Source organism: Salvelinus sp. IW2-2015, linkage group LG20 (assembly GCF_002910315.2).
Source record: "Salvelinus sp. IW2-2015 linkage group LG20, ASM291031v2, whole genome shotgun sequence".
In the NCBI taxonomy this organism is placed as follows: Eukaryota; Metazoa; Chordata; class Actinopteri; order Salmoniformes; family Salmonidae; genus Salvelinus; species Salvelinus sp. IW2-2015.
The window spans coordinates 55,070,117-55,089,337 of NC_036860.1; the positions used below are offsets into that span (position 1 = coordinate 55,070,117).

A 19,221-nucleotide genomic window follows, 5' to 3' on the forward strand; every position below is an offset into this window, starting at 1 on the left:
TGGCACATCTAGCCACTGGGATTGTTGCCCATTCTTCAAGGCAAAACTGCTCCAGCTCCTTCAAGTTGGATKGGTTCCGCTGGTGTACAGCAATCTTTAAGTCATACCACAGATTCTCAATTGGATTGAGGTTTGGGCTTTGACGAGGCCATTCCAAGACATGTTTCCCCTTAAACCACTCAAGTGTTGCTTTAGCAGTATGCTTAGGGTCATTGTCCTGCTGGAAGGTGAACCTCCATCCCAGTCTCCAATCTCAAAGACTGAAACAGGTTACCCTCAAGAATTTCCCTGTATTTAGCACCATCCATAATTCCTTCAATTCTGACCAGTTTTCCAATCCCTGCCAATGAAAATAAYAACATGATGCTGCCACCACCATGCTTCACTGTGGGGATGRTGTTCTCGGGGTGATGAGAGGTGTTGGGTTTGCGCCAGACATAGCATTATCCTCGATGGACAAAAAAMTACATTTTAGTCTCATCTGACCAGAATACCTTCTTCCATATGTTTGGGGAGTCTCCCAAATGCCTATTGGCGAACACCAAACGTGTTTACTTATTTTTTTCTTTAAGCAATGGCTTTTTTCTGGCCACTCTTCCGTAAAGTCCAGCTCTGTGGAGTGTTTGGCTTAAAGTGGTCCTATGGACAGATACTCCAATCTCCGCTGTGGAGCTTTGCAGCTTTGTTGCCTCTCTGATTAATGCCCTCCTTGCCAGGTCTGTGAGTTTTGGTGGGCGGCCCTCTCTTGGCAGGTTTGTTGTGGTGCAATATTCTTWAAAAAWTGTAATAATGGATTTAATGGTGCTCTGTGGGATGTTCAAAGTTTCTGATATTTTTTTATAACCCAACCCTGATCTGTAGTTCTTCACAACATTGTACCTGACCTGTTTGGAGAGCACCTTGGTCTTCATGGTGCCGCTTGCTTGGTGGAGCCCCTTGCTTAGTGGTGTTGCAGACTCTGGGGCCTTTCAGAACAGGTGTATAAGTACTGAGATCATGTGACAGATCATGTGACACTTCAATTGCACACAGGTGGACTTTATTTAACTAATTGTGTGACTTCTGAAGGTAATTGGTTGCACCAGATCTTATTTAGGGGCTTCAGAGCAAAGGGGGTGAATACATATGCACACACCACTTTTTCATTTTTTTATTTTTTGAAACATTCAATTTTTTTMATTTCACTTCACCAATTTGGACTATTTGGTGTATGTCCATTAAATGAAATCCAAATAAAAATCCATTTAAATTACAGGTTGTAACGCAACAAAATAGGAAAAACGCCAAAGGTGATGAATACTTTTGCAAGGCACTGTATACAGTACCAGTCAAAAGATTGGACACACCTACTCATTCAAGGGTTTCTCTTTATTGTTCTACATTGTAGAATAATAGTGAAGACATGAAAACTATGAAATAACACATATGGAATCATSTAGCAACCAAAAAAGTATTACATAAAAATATATTTCATATTTGAGATTTTTCAAAGTAGCCACCCTTTGCCTTGATGACAGCTTTGCACACTCTTGGGCTCCCGAGTGGCGCAGCGGTCTAAGGCACTGCATCTCAGTGCAAGAGGCATTATTACAGTCCCTGGTTCGAATCCAGGCTGTATCACATCCAGCCATGACTGGGAGTCCCATAGGGCGGTGCACAATTGGCCCAAGTTTGTCCGGGGTAGGCCGTCATTGTAAATAAGAATTTGTTCTTAACTGACTTGCCTAGTTAAATAAAAGGCTACATTTACCTACAATGCATTTCAATCAACATGTGTGCCTTGTTAAAAGTACATTTGTGGAATTTCTTTCCTTCTTAATGCATTTGAGCCAATCAGTTGTGTTGTGACAAGGTAGGGTGGTATACAGAAGAAGCCCTATTTGGTAAAAGACCAAGTCCATATTATGGCAAGAACAGCTCAAATAGGCAAAGAGAAACAGCAGTCCATTATTACTATAAGACATGAAGGTCAGTCAAACCTGGAAAATTTCAAGATTCTTCAAGTGCRGTCGCAAAAACCAGCAAGCGCAATGAAGAAACTGTCTCTCATGAGGACCGCCACAGGAAAGAAAGACCCAGAGTTAACTCTAATGAACTTATCCTCTGCAGCAGAGGTAACTGCACCTCAGATTGCAGCCCAAATAAATGCTTCAGAGTTCAAGTAACAGACACATCTCAACATCAACTGTTCAGAGGGGACCGTGTGAAATCAGGCATTGGACACCAATAAGAAGAAGAAGAGAMTTGCTTGGGTCAAGAAACACAAGTAATGGACATTAGACTGGTGGAAATCTGTCCTTTGGTCTGTTGAGTCCAAATTTGAGATTTTTCGTTCCAACCGCTGAGTCTTTGTGAGACGCAGAGTAGGTGAACAGATGATCTCCACATGTGTGGTTCCCACCATGAAGCATGGAGGACGAGGTGTGATGGTGTGGAGGTGCTTTGTTGGTGACACTGATTTATTTAGAATTAAAAAAGGCACACTTAACCAGCATGGCTACCACAGCATTCTGCAGCGATACGCCATCCCATCTGATTTGTGCTTAGTGGGACTATCATTTGTTTTTCAACAGGACAATGACACAACACACCTCCAGGCTGAGTAAGGGCAATTTACCAAGAAGGAGAGTGATGGAGTGCTGCATCAGATGACCTGGCCTTCACAATCACCCGACCTCAACCCAATTGAGATGGTTTGGGATGAGTTGGACCGCAGAGTGATGGAAAAGCAGCCAACAAGTGCTCAGCATATTTGGGAACTCCTTCAAGACTGTTGGAAAAGCATTCCTCATAGGGCGGCGCACAATTGGCCCAGCGTCGTCCGGGGTAGGGGAGGGTTTGGCCGGTGTAGGCCGTCATTGTAAATAAGAATTTGTTCTTAACCGACTTGCCTAGTTAAATAAAAAGGTTAAATAAAATAAAAAGCTGGTTGAGAGAATGCCAAGAGTGTGCAAAGCTGTTATCAAGGCACAGGGTGGATATTTTGAAGAATCTCAAATATATTTTGATTTGTTTAACACTGTTTTGGTTACTACAGGATTCCATGTGTGTTATTTCAGTTTTGATGTCTTCACTATTATTCTATGTAAAAAATAGTAAAAATAAAGAAAAACCCCAAAATGAGTAGGTGAGTCCTAACTTTTGACTGGTACTGTATATAGGTACATTATCTTTTCTACATATTTCAAAATTACAACTTAGGCGGACCAGAAAACACCTAGGTGGAACACCCAAGCATTTTCTATACAGAACAATCCCTTATATAGATGTACTGTACGCAAACAACAAGGACATACAGGCTATGCCTGGTCACTTAAAAGACCCAGGGGATATTAGCTACTGTAAACAAACTCATATTTTAAATCATATTCAAAATCACACTGATTTTCATATAAATATTTTATTTGTTATACTATTTTGATATTGAATACTGCAGAGTATTGTCTACACATTTCACTGTACCTGTGCACGTGACAAATAAAACTTGAAACATCCCGAGGGTACTGTGAACTCATCTATATTAGGCAGACTATTGGAGGTTTGTTTCTGTACTGAACAAAAATACAAAGCAACATGTAAAGTCTTGGTTCCATGTTTCATGAGCTGAAGATCCAGAAATGTTCACAAAAAKATTATTTCTCCCACATTTTGTGCACGTTTGTTTACATCCCTGTTAGTGAGTATTTCTCCTTTGCCAAGATAACGCATCCACCTGAAAGGTGTGGCATATCAAGAAGCTGATTAAACAGCATGATCAGTACACAGATGGACCTTGCGCTGGGGACAATAAAAAGCCACTCTAAAATGTGCAGTTGTCACACAACACAATGCCACAGATGTCTCAAGTTGAGAGAGTGTGCAATTGGCATGCTGACTGCAGGAATGTCCACCAGAACTGTTGGCAGAKAATTTAATGTTAATTTTTCTACCATAAGCCACCTCCAATGTCATTTTAGAGAATTTGGCAGTACACCCATCTGGCCTCACAACCGCAGACCATGTGTAACCAGCCCATCCCAGTACCTTCACATCAAGCTTCTTCAGCTGCGGGATCGTCTGAGACCAGTCACCCAGACAGCTGATGAAACTGAGGAGAATTTGTYTGTAATAAAGCCCTTTTTGTGGGGAAAAACTCATTCTAATTGGCTGCGCCCCTGCCCAGTCATGTGAAATCCATAGATTAGGGCCTAATGAATTAACTTCAATTGACTGATTTCCTTATTTAACTGTGAAATCGTTGAAATTGTTGCATGTTGCGTTTATACTTTTGTTCAGTATGCTTCAAAGAGATACTGCGCTCATCACGACCGTTCACCCATAGACCACAGGGTTATAATGTACGTCACTAAGCGGCACATACTGATATATGGTTATGGGCATAGATACACTACATAACCAAAAGTATGTGGGCAGCCCTTCAAATTAGTGGATTCGGCTATTTCAGCCACACTCATTRCGGACAGGTGTATAAAAATGGAGCACACAGCCATGCAATTTCCATAGACAAACATTGGCAGTAGAATGGCCCGTACTGAAGATCTCAGTGACTTTCAACGTGGCACCGTCATAGAATACTACCTTTCCAACAAGTCAGTTTGTCAAATTTCTGCCATGCTAGAGCTGCCCCGGTCAACTGTAAGTACTGTTATTGTGAAGTGGAAACTTCTAGAAGCAACAACAGATCAGCCGGGAATTGGTAGGCCACACAAGCTCACAGAACAGGGCCGCGAGAAGTTAAGTGCATAGCACGTAAAAAACGCCTGTCCTCGGTTGCAACACTCACTACAGAGTTCGAAACTGCCTCTGGAAGCAACGTCAGCCTCAGAACTGTTTGTCGGGAGCTTTATGAAATGGGTTTCCATGGCCGAAGCCGCACACAAGCCTAACACCATGCCCAAACCGGATACGGTGCGTACGCAAGTTGATTTTGTCCCCCCAGACAGAACGCAATCACGACACGCAGGTTGAAATATCAAAACAAACTCAACCAATTATATTAATTTGGGGACCGGTCGAAAAGCATTAATCATTTATGTCAATTTAGCTAGCTAGCTTGCAGTTGCTAGCTAATTTGTCCTGGTATATAAAATGTTGAGTTGTTATTTTACCTGATATGCAAAGTCCTCTACTCTGAAAATTAATCCACACATAAAACGGTTACCGAATAGTTTCTAGTCATCTCTCCTCCTTCCAGGCTTTTTCTTTATATGGCGATTGGCATCAAACTTTCATAATAAGGTGTATTACAACTACCGACCGACCTCAGTTCATCTTTCAATCACCCACGTGTGTATAACCAATGAGGAGATGGCACGTGGGTATTTGCTTCTAAAAGACAATGAGGAGATGGGAGAGGCAGGACTTGCATCGCGTTCGGAATAACAAATAGAAGCACCTTCTATTTTAGTGGCAACGAAGACGCTCGTTGGCACGTGCGAGCAGTGTGGGTGCAATGATTGAATAACATGTATGTGTAMATTTATTTTGCAACGCTTGCACACTTGACACGTCCAGTTTGGGTAGCGTGTAAGATCTCCATGCGTAATGCCAAATGTCGGCTGGAGTGGTGTAAAGCTCGCTGCCGCCATTGGACTCTGGAGCAGTGGAAACGTGTTCTCTAGAGTAATGAATCACACTTCACCTTCTGGCAGTCTGACGGATGAATCTGGGTTTGGCGGAAGCCAGGAGAACGCTACCTGCCCGTATCCATAGTGCCAACTGTAAAGTTTGGTGGAGGATGAATAATGGTCTGGGGTGTTTTTTCATGGTTTGGGCTAGGCCCCTTAGTTCCAGTGAAGGGAATTCTTAACGCACAGCAAACAATGACATTCTAGACCATTCTGTGCTTCCAACTTGGTGGCAACAGTTTGGGGAAGGCCCGTTCCTGTTTCAGCATGACAATTTCCCAGTGCACAAAGGGAGGTCCATACAGAAATGGTTTGCCAAGATCGGTGTGGAAGAACTTGACTGGCCTGCACAGAGCCCTGACCTCAACCCCATCGAACACCYTTGGGATGAATTGGAACGCCGACTGCGACTAGGCCRAATCGCCAAACATCAGTGCCCGACCTCACTAATGCTCGTGGCTGAATGGAAGCAAGTCCCAGCAGCAATGTTCCAACGTCTAATGGAAAGCCTTCCCAGAAGAGTGGAGGCTGTTATAGCAGCAAAGGAGGGATCAATTCCATATTAATGCCCATGATTTTGGAAAGAGATATTTGACGAGCAGGTGTCCATGTACTTTTGTACTGTATATACACTGAACAAAAATATTTAAAAAACACAACATGCAACAATTTCAAAGGTTTTACTGGAGTTACAGTTCATTTAAGGAAATCAGTCAATTAGGTCCTAATCTATGGRATTTCACATGACTGGGAAAACAGATATGCATCTATTGATCACAGACACCTTTTTTTTTTTAAAGGTAGAGGCGTGGATCAGAAATCCAGCCAGTATCTGGTGTGACCATTTTCCTCATGCAGTGCAACATCTTCACATAGAGTTGATCTGACTGTTGATTGTGGAATGTTGTCCCACTCTTCAATGGCTGTGCGAAGTTGCTGGAMATTGGCGGGAACTGGAACATGTTGTCGTACACGTCGATCCAGAGCATTCCAAACGTACTCAATCGGTGACATGTTTGGTGAGTATGCAGACCATGGAAGAACTGGGACATTTTCAGCTTCCAGGAATTGTGTACAGATCCTTGTGACATGGGCCCGTGCATTATCATGCTCAAACATGAGATGATGGCGGCGGATGAATGGCACGAAAATGGGTCTCATCACGGTATCTCTGTGCATTCAAATTGCCATCTATAAAATGCAATTGTGTTCATTGTCCGTAGCTTATGCCTGCCCATAACCCCACCATGGGGCACTCCGTTCACATCAGCAAACCGCTCGCCYACACAACACCAGTGAGGCTGGTTGGACGTACTGCCAAATTCTAAAACTAAAGTTGGATGCAGCTTTTGGTAGAGAAAGGAACATTAAATTCTCTGGAAACATCTCTGGTGGACACTCCTGCAGTCAGCATGCCAATTGCACGCCCCCTCAAAACTTGAGACATCTGTGGCATTGTGTTGTTTGACAAAACTGCACATTTTAGAGTAGCCTTTATTGYCCCCAGCACAAGGTGCACCTGTGTAATGATCATGCTGTTTAATCAGCTTCTTGATATGCCACACCTGTCAGGGGGATGGATTGTCCTGGCAAAGGAGAACTGCTYACTAACAGGGATGTAAACAAATGTGTGCACAAAATTTTAGAGAAATAAGCTTTTTGTGTGTATGGGATCGCTGAGCTTTTTAGCCTACTCGAGTATTTCATATCTATTGCTTCTGATATTGCTATGTAGCCCAGATTGTCTCTTTCCAATTATACCTGACAAATTGTCAATTTTTGATACTTTATATATTATTTTTTAATATGCATCGACTGCCCATTTGCCAGTCTCTAATGAACTATCTGCTTGCACCTGTTGCGCCTGTTACGCACAGCAGGTGTTTTAAGTACGTGTCTTCTTAATTTGTTTGTACAGCACTGATGAAGGCATGAGGCCAAAACATATGCTCAGTTTATTGAATTTGTTTTATTAGCACCTTGCACTTTCTGTATTATTTTGAGTGTGGATTAAATTAATGATATTATTTTTTGCATCTTGGCCTCTTTGGGTTATTCCTCTTCATGGTTGAGTGCAAGTACTTTTTGAACTCTACAGATACTCTCCCACGCACTAGCCACCTTTCATTCTATCCTGAGCTAACCCTCATACTGACTTTCTATCTATTATTTCAACTCGTGAAACATGGGACCAACACTTTACATGTTGCGTTTAGATTTTTGTTCAGTGTATAACCTAGCTGTGTACAGTACATGGTGATTGGGCACGAGCTATGCCAGAGGAAATGTGGTTACTGTGAATTCAAATGGCAGGTATCCAACAGGCACTTGTTTCCACAGCAACCCACGGTACTGAACATGTGTTACTTTCCCCCCATCCTGTGATTTACAGTTGGTAATGGCATGTACTAAGGAAATGCAGGTGAATGCTGACTGACTGCTCAGAGCTGCACCAGCAACACTGGGTGTGTGTACTGCTTTATATTTCTATCTGAAGAGCATTATGCAAAACACAATATGTGAGTCAGAATAATAACAACATTGAAATTGCTAATTCACTAATCCCTTTGATCCTCATACTAAATCACTAAGCTGTGCACACTCCACCTCCTCCCTATCCTCACTCAATGACCAACCAGCGGGACTAACAGGTTTTGCAAGAATAAAACCACAAACCGCTTTGGAAGAATTTGCATGATGTAATGAGGTGTTTGAATTCAATAGAATGGTTATGTCATCATAACATTCTCCACCTAGCCTAGTGAGAGCAGTAGGAAGAGATGAGATAAATCAGTGATCACAATTACAGCAAAGAATGGAACAAAAAACAGCCACAGCCAATCAGGTGTATCAGATTTCTATAGCAACATCAGCAGTGCACATTTTCCAAGGATCAGCATAGCAACAACAAACATCCTATTATTCCTGTGACATGCAGAGAGAGTTGGGTAGCCAACCAAGTGCTGCTACCACTGGACAGAGAAAACGCAAATAACCTATCAGCGAAGAACATCAGGGTCAGGGGCTAAACCTTGCCTTGTTCTAGACTTATCCTAAAACAAGTGTACACCAAGCAGAGTGGCTAGGCTGGGGTGATCAGAGATCTTGGCAAAATAATATTTTATTTTAGATATTGGGGGCATCTATAATCTGTGGTGGAATCCAAGGATCTCTGTTTGGATTACAGACTCGGGGCCTGACTGAGCCAGAGAGGAAGTGCAGATAASWAAASRAGWCTYSTTTWSTTATGCTCCCTCTTGTCTCTCTGCAGCAGACATACAGTGCATTCGGGAAGTATTCAGACCCCTTGACTTTTTCCACATTTTGTTACGTTACAGCCTTATTCTAAAATKGATTAAATAGTTTTTTCCCTAAATCAGTCTACACACAATACCCAATAATCACAAAGCAAAAACAGGTTGACATTTTTGAAAATGTATTAAAAATAAAATAAATTATAATAAAGAAAACTTTGTCACATGCGCCGAATACGACAAGTGTAGACTTCACCGTGAAATGCTTACTTACAAGCCCTTAACCAACAGCGCAGTTCAAGAAAATATTTACCAAGTAGACTAAAATAATAAATAACAATTTAAAAGTAACACAATAAGAATAACGAGGCTATATACAGGGGTCACCGGTACYGAGTCAGTGTGCGGGGGTACAGGCTAGTTGAGGTAATCTGTACATGTAGGTGGGGGCGAAGTGACTATGCATAGGTAACAAACAAACAGTGAGTAGCAGCAGTGTACGAAAGGGGAGGGGGGAGGGGTCCAATGTAAATTGTCCGTTGCCGATTTTATGAATTGTTCAGTCGTCTTATGGCTTGGGGGTAGAAGCTGTTGAGGAGCCTTTTGGTCCGAGACTTGGCGCTCAGGTACCTCTTGCCGTGCGGTAGCAGAGAAAAAACAGTCTATAACTTGGTTGACTGGAGTCTCTGACAATTTTATGGGCTTTCCTCTGACACTGCCTATTATATAGGTCCTGGATGGCAGGAAGCTTGGCTGATGTACTGGGCCGTTCGCACTACCCTCTGTAGCGCCTTGCGGTCAGATGCCAAGCAGTTGCCATACCAGGCGGTGATGCAACCGGTCAGGATGCTCTCGATGGTGCAGCTGTAGAACCTTTTGAGGATCTGGGGACCCATGCCAAATATCACATTTACATAAGTATTCAGACCCTTTACTCAGTACTTTGTTGATGCACCTTTGACAGCGATTACAGCCTCGAGTCTTCGAGTATGACGCTACAAGCTTGGCACAGCTGTATTTGAGGAGTTTCTCCCATTATTCTCTGCAGATCCTCTCAAGCTCTGTCAGGTTGGACGGGGAGTGTTRCTGCACAGCTATTTTCAGGTCTCTCCAGAGAAGTTCGATCGGGTTCTAATCTGGGCTCTGGCTGGGCCATTCAAGGACATTCAGAGACTTGTCCCAAAGCCCCTCCTGCATTGTCTTGGCTTAGGGTCATTGTCCTGTTGGAAGATGAACCTTCGCCCCAGTCTCAGTCTCAGGTCCTGATCTCTCTGTACTTTGCGCCATTCATCTTTCCTTCGATCCTGACTAGTCTCCCAGTCCCTTCCACTGAGGAGTGGCTTCCGTCTGGCCACTCTACCATAAAAGCCTGATTGGTGGAGTGCTGCAGAGATGGTTGTCCTTCTGGAAGGTTCCCTCATCTCCACAGAGGAACTCTGGAGCTCTGTCAGAGTGGCCATTGGATTCTTGGTCACCTCCCTGACCAAGGCCCTTCTCCCTCGATTGCTCAGTTTGGCCGGGCGGCCAGCTCTAGGAAGAGTCTTGGTGGTTCCAAACTTCTTCCATTTAAGAATGATGGAGGCCACCGTGTTCTTGGAGACCTTCAATGCTGCAGAAATGTTTTGGTACCCTTCCCCAGATCTGTGCCTCGACAACCCTGTCTCTGAGCTCTACGTACAATTCCTTCGACCTCATGGCTTGGTTTATTCTCTGACATGCACCGTCAACTGTAGGACCTTATACAGACAAGTGTGTGCCTTTCCAAATCATGTCCAATCAATTTAATTTACCACAGGTGGACTCCAATCAAGTTGGGAGAAACATCTCAAGGATGATCAATAGCAAAAGGATGGACCTGAGCTCAATTTCAAGTCTCATTGCAAAGGGTCTGAATATTTATGGAAATAAGGTACGTTTTTTGTATTTTATAAATTTGATAACATTTCTAAAAACCTATTTTTGCTTTGTCATTATGGGGTATTGTGTGTAGATTGATGGAAAAATGTTTATTTAATCAATTTTAGAATAAGGCTGTAACGTAACAAAATGTGTTAAGTCAAAATGGTCTGAATACTTTCCGAATGCACTGTACAGTCAGCAATATGTTTGAAACATCAAATCGCAGTATCGGATCGCAATACATATAGAATCATATCGTATCGGCACCTAAGTATCGTGATAATATTGTACCGTGAGGTCCCTGGCAATTCCCAGCCCTAACATGCAGCGTTCTATGATCTGTCCTGTCACCGGTCACCTCCTTGACATATCTGTCACAAGCAACCATAGACAATGACAGAGGATCCATTTTGCCCATATCAAAAGTCATAACCCAACAGGTTACCTGACAGCATTTAGTGATTTTCAAGTTAACCTGGCTCAAAGGAGTAGATCTAACGCTGTCAGATCGGACCTGACCCCAAAGGACCACGGACCTTACATGAGAAAATATGTTCCAGACAGCCCTCCACATTGTCCTGAAAATCCCCTCGTCTCCCAGCAACACAAAAACACAATAGGATTGGGWATCCTGTAGAGCAGTGACAGAAGGGTGTAAATCTCCATCTAAAAAGAGGAAGTGAAACTAACTTTACAGAACCTGAACTGACCCATCAGTCAGTCTCAGGAAGCTCAGGTCATTGAGTGACATAAGATGTTCCTCATCATATCCCAAATGGAGACTGTACAGGGAGCATTATATCTCCTTGCAAGGACATGCAATGACAGAAATGTAGCTTATCTATCTCATCAGCGTCAAAGCCTTCCATGCTTAGAAAGTTTGTTATCTGTAAACTATGTAATGCATTACCAGAGCACACATGTAGGTATGTTATGTAGCTAGCTAGTAGGGCCCTGTGATTTGGTTAATCATGTCACATGACATGGATTTTAACCTTTAAAGCTTTTTTATCAAAGCTGTCCCATTTTCTTTTTATGTCAGATGGTCCAGAACTTTCCAGAATTGCTTTCATTTTTGGTCTAATTCTCATTTCTGGAAAAGGCTTAAAATAATGGTGAAAATCCAGGTCATGTGACATGATTAACCAAGACACAGGACCCTAGATCTAAGGTATGATGATGAACATTCCTCTACAAACCAGCGTGCTATTCCTTAGCTCAGCAAAGCTGAGGTTCAGCAGAGGAGTTGGAGTATGTGCCACAGTGTAATAACCTACTGCGTCACAGTGGAACACAGGAAGACCTGCTCAATTTGAATAGCCCATATCCACACAGGCACACGCCCAATCAGTCATACAGCACAAACAAACACGATGTGTGATCTTAGATAAAACACCACTGCTGGTAAACCTCAAAAACGCAAGCGAGGAATAATAGATGCAAGGCTCTCTTAGACTGAGGCACTGAGCTCCCAGAGGTACTGTCAAAAAATATAGATCGTGATTTATTTKAGGTTACTTTGTGAAAATGTATGTATGGCGATCAAAAAGGTTTGTTGCTAATGCCCCCCCCCCCAAAAAAAAAACAGTTGTCCAAACATTGACACTGTTATTGTGGGCTTCTGGGGGATTTACAAGCCTAATGAATTTGCTCTTGATATAACAACTCAAAGGCATTTATCTCAATMTATCATCTCATAGGCACTGAGCACATGAGAATAATAATCATCTGCAACCAGACAGTTGAGATGGAGGTGATATATATATATTTTTTTKAACACCAAAAACATGCACATCCCTATCRAACAGGAACACCACGTACAAATGCTGTGTTGATATCAACAGCAACAGGGAGGGAAAAAATATATTCCGCCATCTCATCTGTGGCAGGATCGAAAAGAATTAAACTGTATCCAATGATAAACACACTCACAGTCAGTGTATAATTGGAAGGGGCTGTGGAATGCAGTGCTATGACTATGTGGCAGAGGAGTCTATACACAAACACAATCTTCCTCAGCGTTTACATACACAATCTCCTGGCTCATTTACGTGCCATAGCCAATTCATACGGTACACATCAACTATATTCCCTCATTATCATACACAATAAATATATTAAATGTATCAGATGTATTCTTCCCTGTTCATACATACAAACCTATTAAATATTCATCTCTAATCTGCATCTTTCTGCCTGATCTCTCACACACATTCTTGTTGTTTATCTCGTTTCTCTTCCCTGTTCTGGAACAACCAGTAGTTTCCCTGAGGACTGACGCTGCTGTCTGAACGGTCTGTGCCATCACACCTCCTTACTGCATTTCTCAGGCACACACACACACACACAACCTGTAAATCAACATACAACCACAGGGAAGAAAATAAAGAACACAAGAAAGGAGGCTAACACAGAAACAGAAGCAGCATTTCTCTTCAGGTGGCTCCCTTTCCCTACAACAATCAATCACCACTCAGCTCAATTAACTGTGCCTCACAGACAGACACATTCCTCTCCTTTGCTATGTCCCGAGGAGTTCAGTGCGCTAACCAACCTGCTCAGCCTCTGAGTCGTAATCCTCATCGTCAGTGCTCAGCGACATGGCCATGGCTGCTTTTCATACCCTGACCAACTCACAGCAAACTGACATGGCTGCAGCCCGCCCCAGCCTGAGCCTCCTCCTCATCCAGCTGCTGCTGCCGTCTACCGCACAGCCCTCCCTCCTGCTCCACAATCTTCCAGCAAAGGCAATATACACAGCAGAGCAGAGCAGGCTAGCTCATGAATAGGGAATGGCTAGGTCTCTGGGAGGAAGGAGTACAGGGAGACAGTGCAGCCAATGGGGAGACCATATGCAGATAAGGTATTTGAATATGTGCAGTGGAGCCCCACCTTCTTCCAGTCAGGAAGGAGAATGCAGAACCAGTTTGGGGATATTCCTACATGAGCAGGATCACTGGGAAGGAAGACCAGACAAATTCAGCCAATAGAGAGACAGATGGTGTTTTATTCCAAAAGGAACACAAAAAGAGCCCACAGAATCAGCATCTGGCCTTTAAATTGATCAACGACGTGTAGGGGGAGCAGCAGACCACAGATTTCTATGATCAAAATCCATCCCATATGCAGCTATGTGCTACTGTGTCCACATCACACTTCTTTGTGAGGGATTAATCTAGTCTGTTGCTTTCCTGCCTGCCCGCTGCATCAGTGAATCTGGCTTTGATTGCTCTGCTCTGGCTTCTACTTTATGCCCAGCTGTACGGTGGTTGGTTGGAGCTTTTAATGCAGTAAAGGAAGTTAAAGATCAAAAGGGGCTTCACACAGACCATTTTCTATCATGCCGCCACTCCTCCCCTCAATCCCCATTCTGTCTTAGTCAATACAACAGTAGAAGTGATGTCTAATGAGATGCAGTGACAATTAAGCATTTTTGGACTTCGATACACAATAATAAATCAGACTTATTTGCAAATTATTTGTCAAGCTGATCAATAGGCCTAGATAGATCACCCATAAGGAGCATAGTTTTAGTTAACCTTTTATCAGTAAACTCAAAGCCCTCACTTGGTAAACAAGATCACGCAGAACAGTGTTAATTATCCAACAATGACAGACACTGTGGATGAGACCCAGCTGTGACATGGAAGAGATGAGGAGCAAAACAATACAGAAAATCTCATTATCTCCCTCGTTAGGCAATTCTGCAGCCCGCTAAATCAACATTATGCAAATAAGTACAACCACTGCTCTAGGGAAGAAGATAATCTAGTTTGAGAGAGAGACACGAGTACCAAAATCACAACATACGCCCTGCTCTACTAAGCCAAGACAGAGTATGAATATGGGMAGGCTTTCAGATGACAAATGAATGACAATACTGAGGCTACAAACACCGCATTCTCACCTTGGCAGACTTCTTGGGCCAGAACACCACAGGTACACCAGTGGCAGCCATTTTGGGATCATCGTCTTCATGTTCCTTCAAGACAACCTGGGGAACGGGTAAAAGAGTAAGTTCCTGTGTTTTGTAATGGTACGTCCAGATATTTACACAGAGACAGAAAATACATTAGAGCTGAGCTGGACGAGGCACATACCTTCATGTCATCCAGCAGGGCCTGGGGGTCCTCCATGCCATCTGGGACACATTTCTTATTTTCGGGGAGTGCTTCCAACTTCTCCACCAGGGCCTTAAGGCCCTTCAGTTCAAACTCAGTCAAATGAGTCCATTTACTCTGAGACTCTGAGCCTGGCGAACCAGAGGGGGTTTTGGGGAACTCTGGAGGCTGGATGGAGGTGGGGATGCAGCTATCATCCAAGGCAGCTTTGAGAGGCTGAGGGGCGCTGGGTTTACCCTTCCTGTTATCAGGAGAGCAGGGGTCATCAAATGCTGACCTGTCACTCCGTTCTTCTCGTTCCTGCTGCGTCTCGCAGGAGTCCTCCTCGTCCATGTCCTGACTTGGCGAGTCAGAGGGGCTCTCAGTGCTCAGCTTCGTCTCCAAATCTGAAGAAGTGCAGGAGGAGGATGAGAGAAGACTAAAGGACCAGTCTGATGTGCTCCATGTGTAACCATTCCGGTCAGATTATAATTTCTGTCACTTTCATCATGCTAGCTATCATTTCTGTGATAACGCAGTCTCACTGATTAAACAGAGGTCAGAGGTGTTATAACATTGGCTCTTAGCAAAGGATTAGAGAGTTACCCACTTGTGAGTGGTAATTACAACAAGAGTGCAAGGCAGGAGCTCTCGGGATAGAAGAAAGATTKAAGCAGCATTCATGGACACACCCGGGTCATTGGTTAAACAGCTCCATTAGTTGGGCTCACTCACCGATTAGCAGAGGCTCTCTGTGAAACTCCGGAGCAAGATAGGAGCGCTTGGTCAGGCAGTGCACGTACCTCTCCAGGACATACCAGCACATCTCATTGTAGAACGGGTAGCGGAACTTGGAATGAACCTGAAACGAGTTTGGAGAGAAAATGTGATTATACAAAAGTCTCTAAAAAGACAATCAGGGTAGTCATTCCCATGTTTAGTCTGCTACCATTTTGTACTGATTAACAAGAGTTAACGCCTAATCTTCACTTTAGGTCTGGTGGTTTATTTACTTCCTTCTGTATTAATACTCAAGCAGTAGGCCTAATGTCTGGGACTAGACAGTTATCATTTACTCTAGGCTAAAACATGAGGATCGCCACAGGAAAGGAAGACCCAGAATTACTTCTGCTGCAAAGGTAAGTTAATCAGAGTTACAAGCCTCAGAAATTGCAGCCCAAATAAATGCTTCACAGAGTTCAAGTAACAGACACACCTCAACATCAACTGTTCAGAGGAAACTGTGTAAATCAGGCCTTCATGGTCGAATTGCTGCAAAGAAACCACTACTAAAGGACACCAATAAGAAGAAGAGACTTGCTTGAGCCAAGAAACACGAGCAATGGACATTAGACTAGTGGAAATCTGTCCTTTGATCTGTCCAAATGTGAGATTTTTGGTTTCAACYGTCGTGTCTTCGTAAGATGCAGAGTAGGTGAACGGATGATCTCCGCATGTGTGGTTCCCATCGTGAGGAGGAGGTGGTGGTGGTGGTGTGATGGTGTGTTTTGCTGGTGACACGGTCAGTGATTTATTTAGAATTCAAGGCACACTTAACCTGCATGGCTACCACAGCATGTCCAAACTTTTGACTGCTACTATATAATACAAAAGTATGTGGAAACACTTTCAAATTTGTAGAGTCGGCTATTTCAGCCACACCCATTGGTGACAGGGGTATAAAAAAAAAATGTTTTTTAAAGCACACAGCCATGCAATCTCCATAGACAAACATTGGCAGTAGAATGGCCTTACTGAAGAGCTCAGTGACTTTCAACGTGGCACCGTCATAGGATGCCACCTTTTCAAAAAAGTCAGTTTGTCCAATTTCTGCCCTGGTCAACTGTAAGTACTGTTATTGTGAAGTGGAAATGTCTAGGAGCAACAACAGCTCAGCTGCAAAGTGGTAGGCCACACAAGCTCACAACAGGACCACAGAGTGCTGAAGCACGTAAAAATCGTCTGTCCTCGGTTGAAACACTCCGTATTCCAAACTGCCTCTGGAAGTACCGTCTGCACAAGAACTATTCGTCGGGAGCTTCATGAAATGGGTTACCAATGCAGAGCAGCCGCACACAAGCCTAAGATCACCATGCGCAATGTCAAGCGCCAGCTGGAGTGGTGTCAAGCTCGCCACCATTGAACTCCGGAGCAGGTCAAACACGTTCTCTGGAGTGATGAAGCCTACCAGATGAGCTAAATTACTTCTATGCTTGCTTCGAGGCAAGCAACAGTGAAGCATGCATGAGAGCACCAGCTGTTCCGGACGACTGTGTGATCACGCTCGCCATAGCCGACGTGAGAAAGACCTTTAAACAGGTCACTATTCACAAGGCCAGACGGATTATCAGGACGTGTCCTCCGAGCATGCCCTGACCAACTGGCAAGTGTCTTCACTGACATTTTCAACCCGTCCCTGGCCGAATCCATAATAMCTACATGTTTCAAGCAGACCACCATAGTCCCTGTGCCCTAGAACACCAAGGTAACCTGCCTAAATGACTACCGACCCATAGCACTCACATCTGTAGCCATGAAGTGCTTTGAAAGGCTGGTCATGGCTCACATTAACACCATCATCCCAGAAACCATAGACCCACTCCAACTTGCATACCACCCCAACAGATCCACAGATGACACAATCTCTATTGCACTCCACACTGCCCTTTCCCACCTGGACAAAAGGAACACCTACGTGAGAATGCTGTTAATTGACTACAGCTCAGCATTCAACACCATAGTGCCCTCAAAGCTCATCCCTAAGTTAAGGACCCTGGGACTAAACACCCCCCTCTGCAACTGGATCCTGGACTTCTTGACAGGACTGCACGGCCAAGCACGACTCCAATACCATCATTAAGTTTGCCGACGACCCAACGGTGGTAGGCCTGATCACCGGCAACAATGAGACAGCCTATAGGGAGGTCAGAGAACTGACAGTGTGGTGCCAGGACAACAACCTTTCCCTCAACGTGATCAAGACAAAGGAGATGATCGTGGGYTACAGGAAAAGGTGGGCCAAGGACGCTCCCATTCTCGTCGATGGGGCTGTAGTGGAGCAGGTTGAGAGGTTAAAGTTCATTGGTGACCACATCRCCAACAAACTATCATGGTCTAAACACACCAAGACAGTCGTGAAGAGGGCACAACAAAACCTATTCCCCCTCAGGAGACTGAAAAGATTTGGCATGGGTCCTCAAAAGGTTCTACAGCTGCACCATCGAGAGCATCCTGACTGGTTGCATCACTGCCTGGTATGGCAACTGCCTGGTATGGCAACTGCCTGGTATGGCAACTGCTCGGCCACCGACCTCAAGGCACTACAGAGGGTAGTGTGTACGGCACATTACATCACTGGGGCCAAGCTTCCTGCCATCCAGGACCTCTATACCAGGTGGTGTCAGAGGAAGGCCCTAGTCATAGATTGTTCTCTCTGCTACCGCACGGCAAGCAGTACCGGAGTGCCAAGTCTAGGTCCAAAAGGCTTCTWAACAGCTTCTACCCCCAGGCCGTAAGACTGATGAACATCTAATCAAATGGCTACCCGGACTATTTGCACTGACCCCACCCCTTTCTTTCTTTTTTTGATGCTGCTGCTACTACTCGCTGTTTATTATCTATACATCTTCACTTTACCTCTACCTACACGTACATATTACCTCAACTAATCTGTACCCCCACACATTGACTCAGTACCGGTACCCCCTGTATATAGCCTCGTTATTGTTATTTTATTGTTGCTCTTATTTTTTACTTTAGTTTATTTAGTAAATATTTTTCTAAAACTGCATTGTTGGTTAAGGGCTTGTAATGGTTTCACCATCTGGCAGTCCGACAGACGAATCTGGGTTTGGTGGATGCCAGGAGAACGCTACCTGCCCTAATGCATAGTGCCAACTGTAAAGTTTGGTGGAGGAGGAATAATGGTCTGTGGCGGTTTTTCATGGTTCGGGCTAGGCCCCTTAGTTCCAGTGAAGAGAAATCTTAACACTACAGCATACAATGACATTCTAGTCGATTCTGTGCTTCCAACTTGGTGGAAGGCCCTTTCCTGTTTCAGAATGACAATTCCCCAGTGCACAAAGCGAGGTCCATAAAGAAATGGTTTGTCGAGATCAGTGTGTAAGAACTTAACTGGCCTACACAGAGCCCTGATCTCAACCCCATAAAACACCTTTGTGATGAATTGGAAAGCCTACTACGAGCCAGGCCTAATCGCCCAACATCAGCTTCCGACCTCACTAATGCTTGTGGCTGAATGGAAGCAGTTCCCCACAGTTCCCCACCCCACAGACTACCTCCATATTGATGCCATGATTTTGGAATGAGATGTTCGACAAG

At 44.0% G+C, this 19,221-nt stretch overlaps 1 protein-coding gene across 1 annotated transcript in view; it reads right to left on the reverse strand.

Annotated features, from left to right (window-relative positions):
* The window catches only part of LOC111980664 (lysine-specific demethylase 2B-like), a 45,549-nt gene that overhangs the window by 13,413 nt on the left and 12,915 nt on the right, over nt 1-19,221 (reverse strand). The window contains exons 11-13 of the mRNA XM_070449501.1: nt 15,616-15,742; nt 14,881-15,287; nt 14,688-14,774 (exon numbers count right to left, since the gene is read on the reverse strand). Of these exons, the coding sequence (XP_070305602.1) occupies nt 14,688-14,774; nt 14,881-15,287; nt 15,616-15,742 (621 nt within the window). The remainder of the gene's footprint in view (nt 1-14,687; nt 14,775-14,880; nt 15,288-15,615; nt 15,743-19,221) is intronic.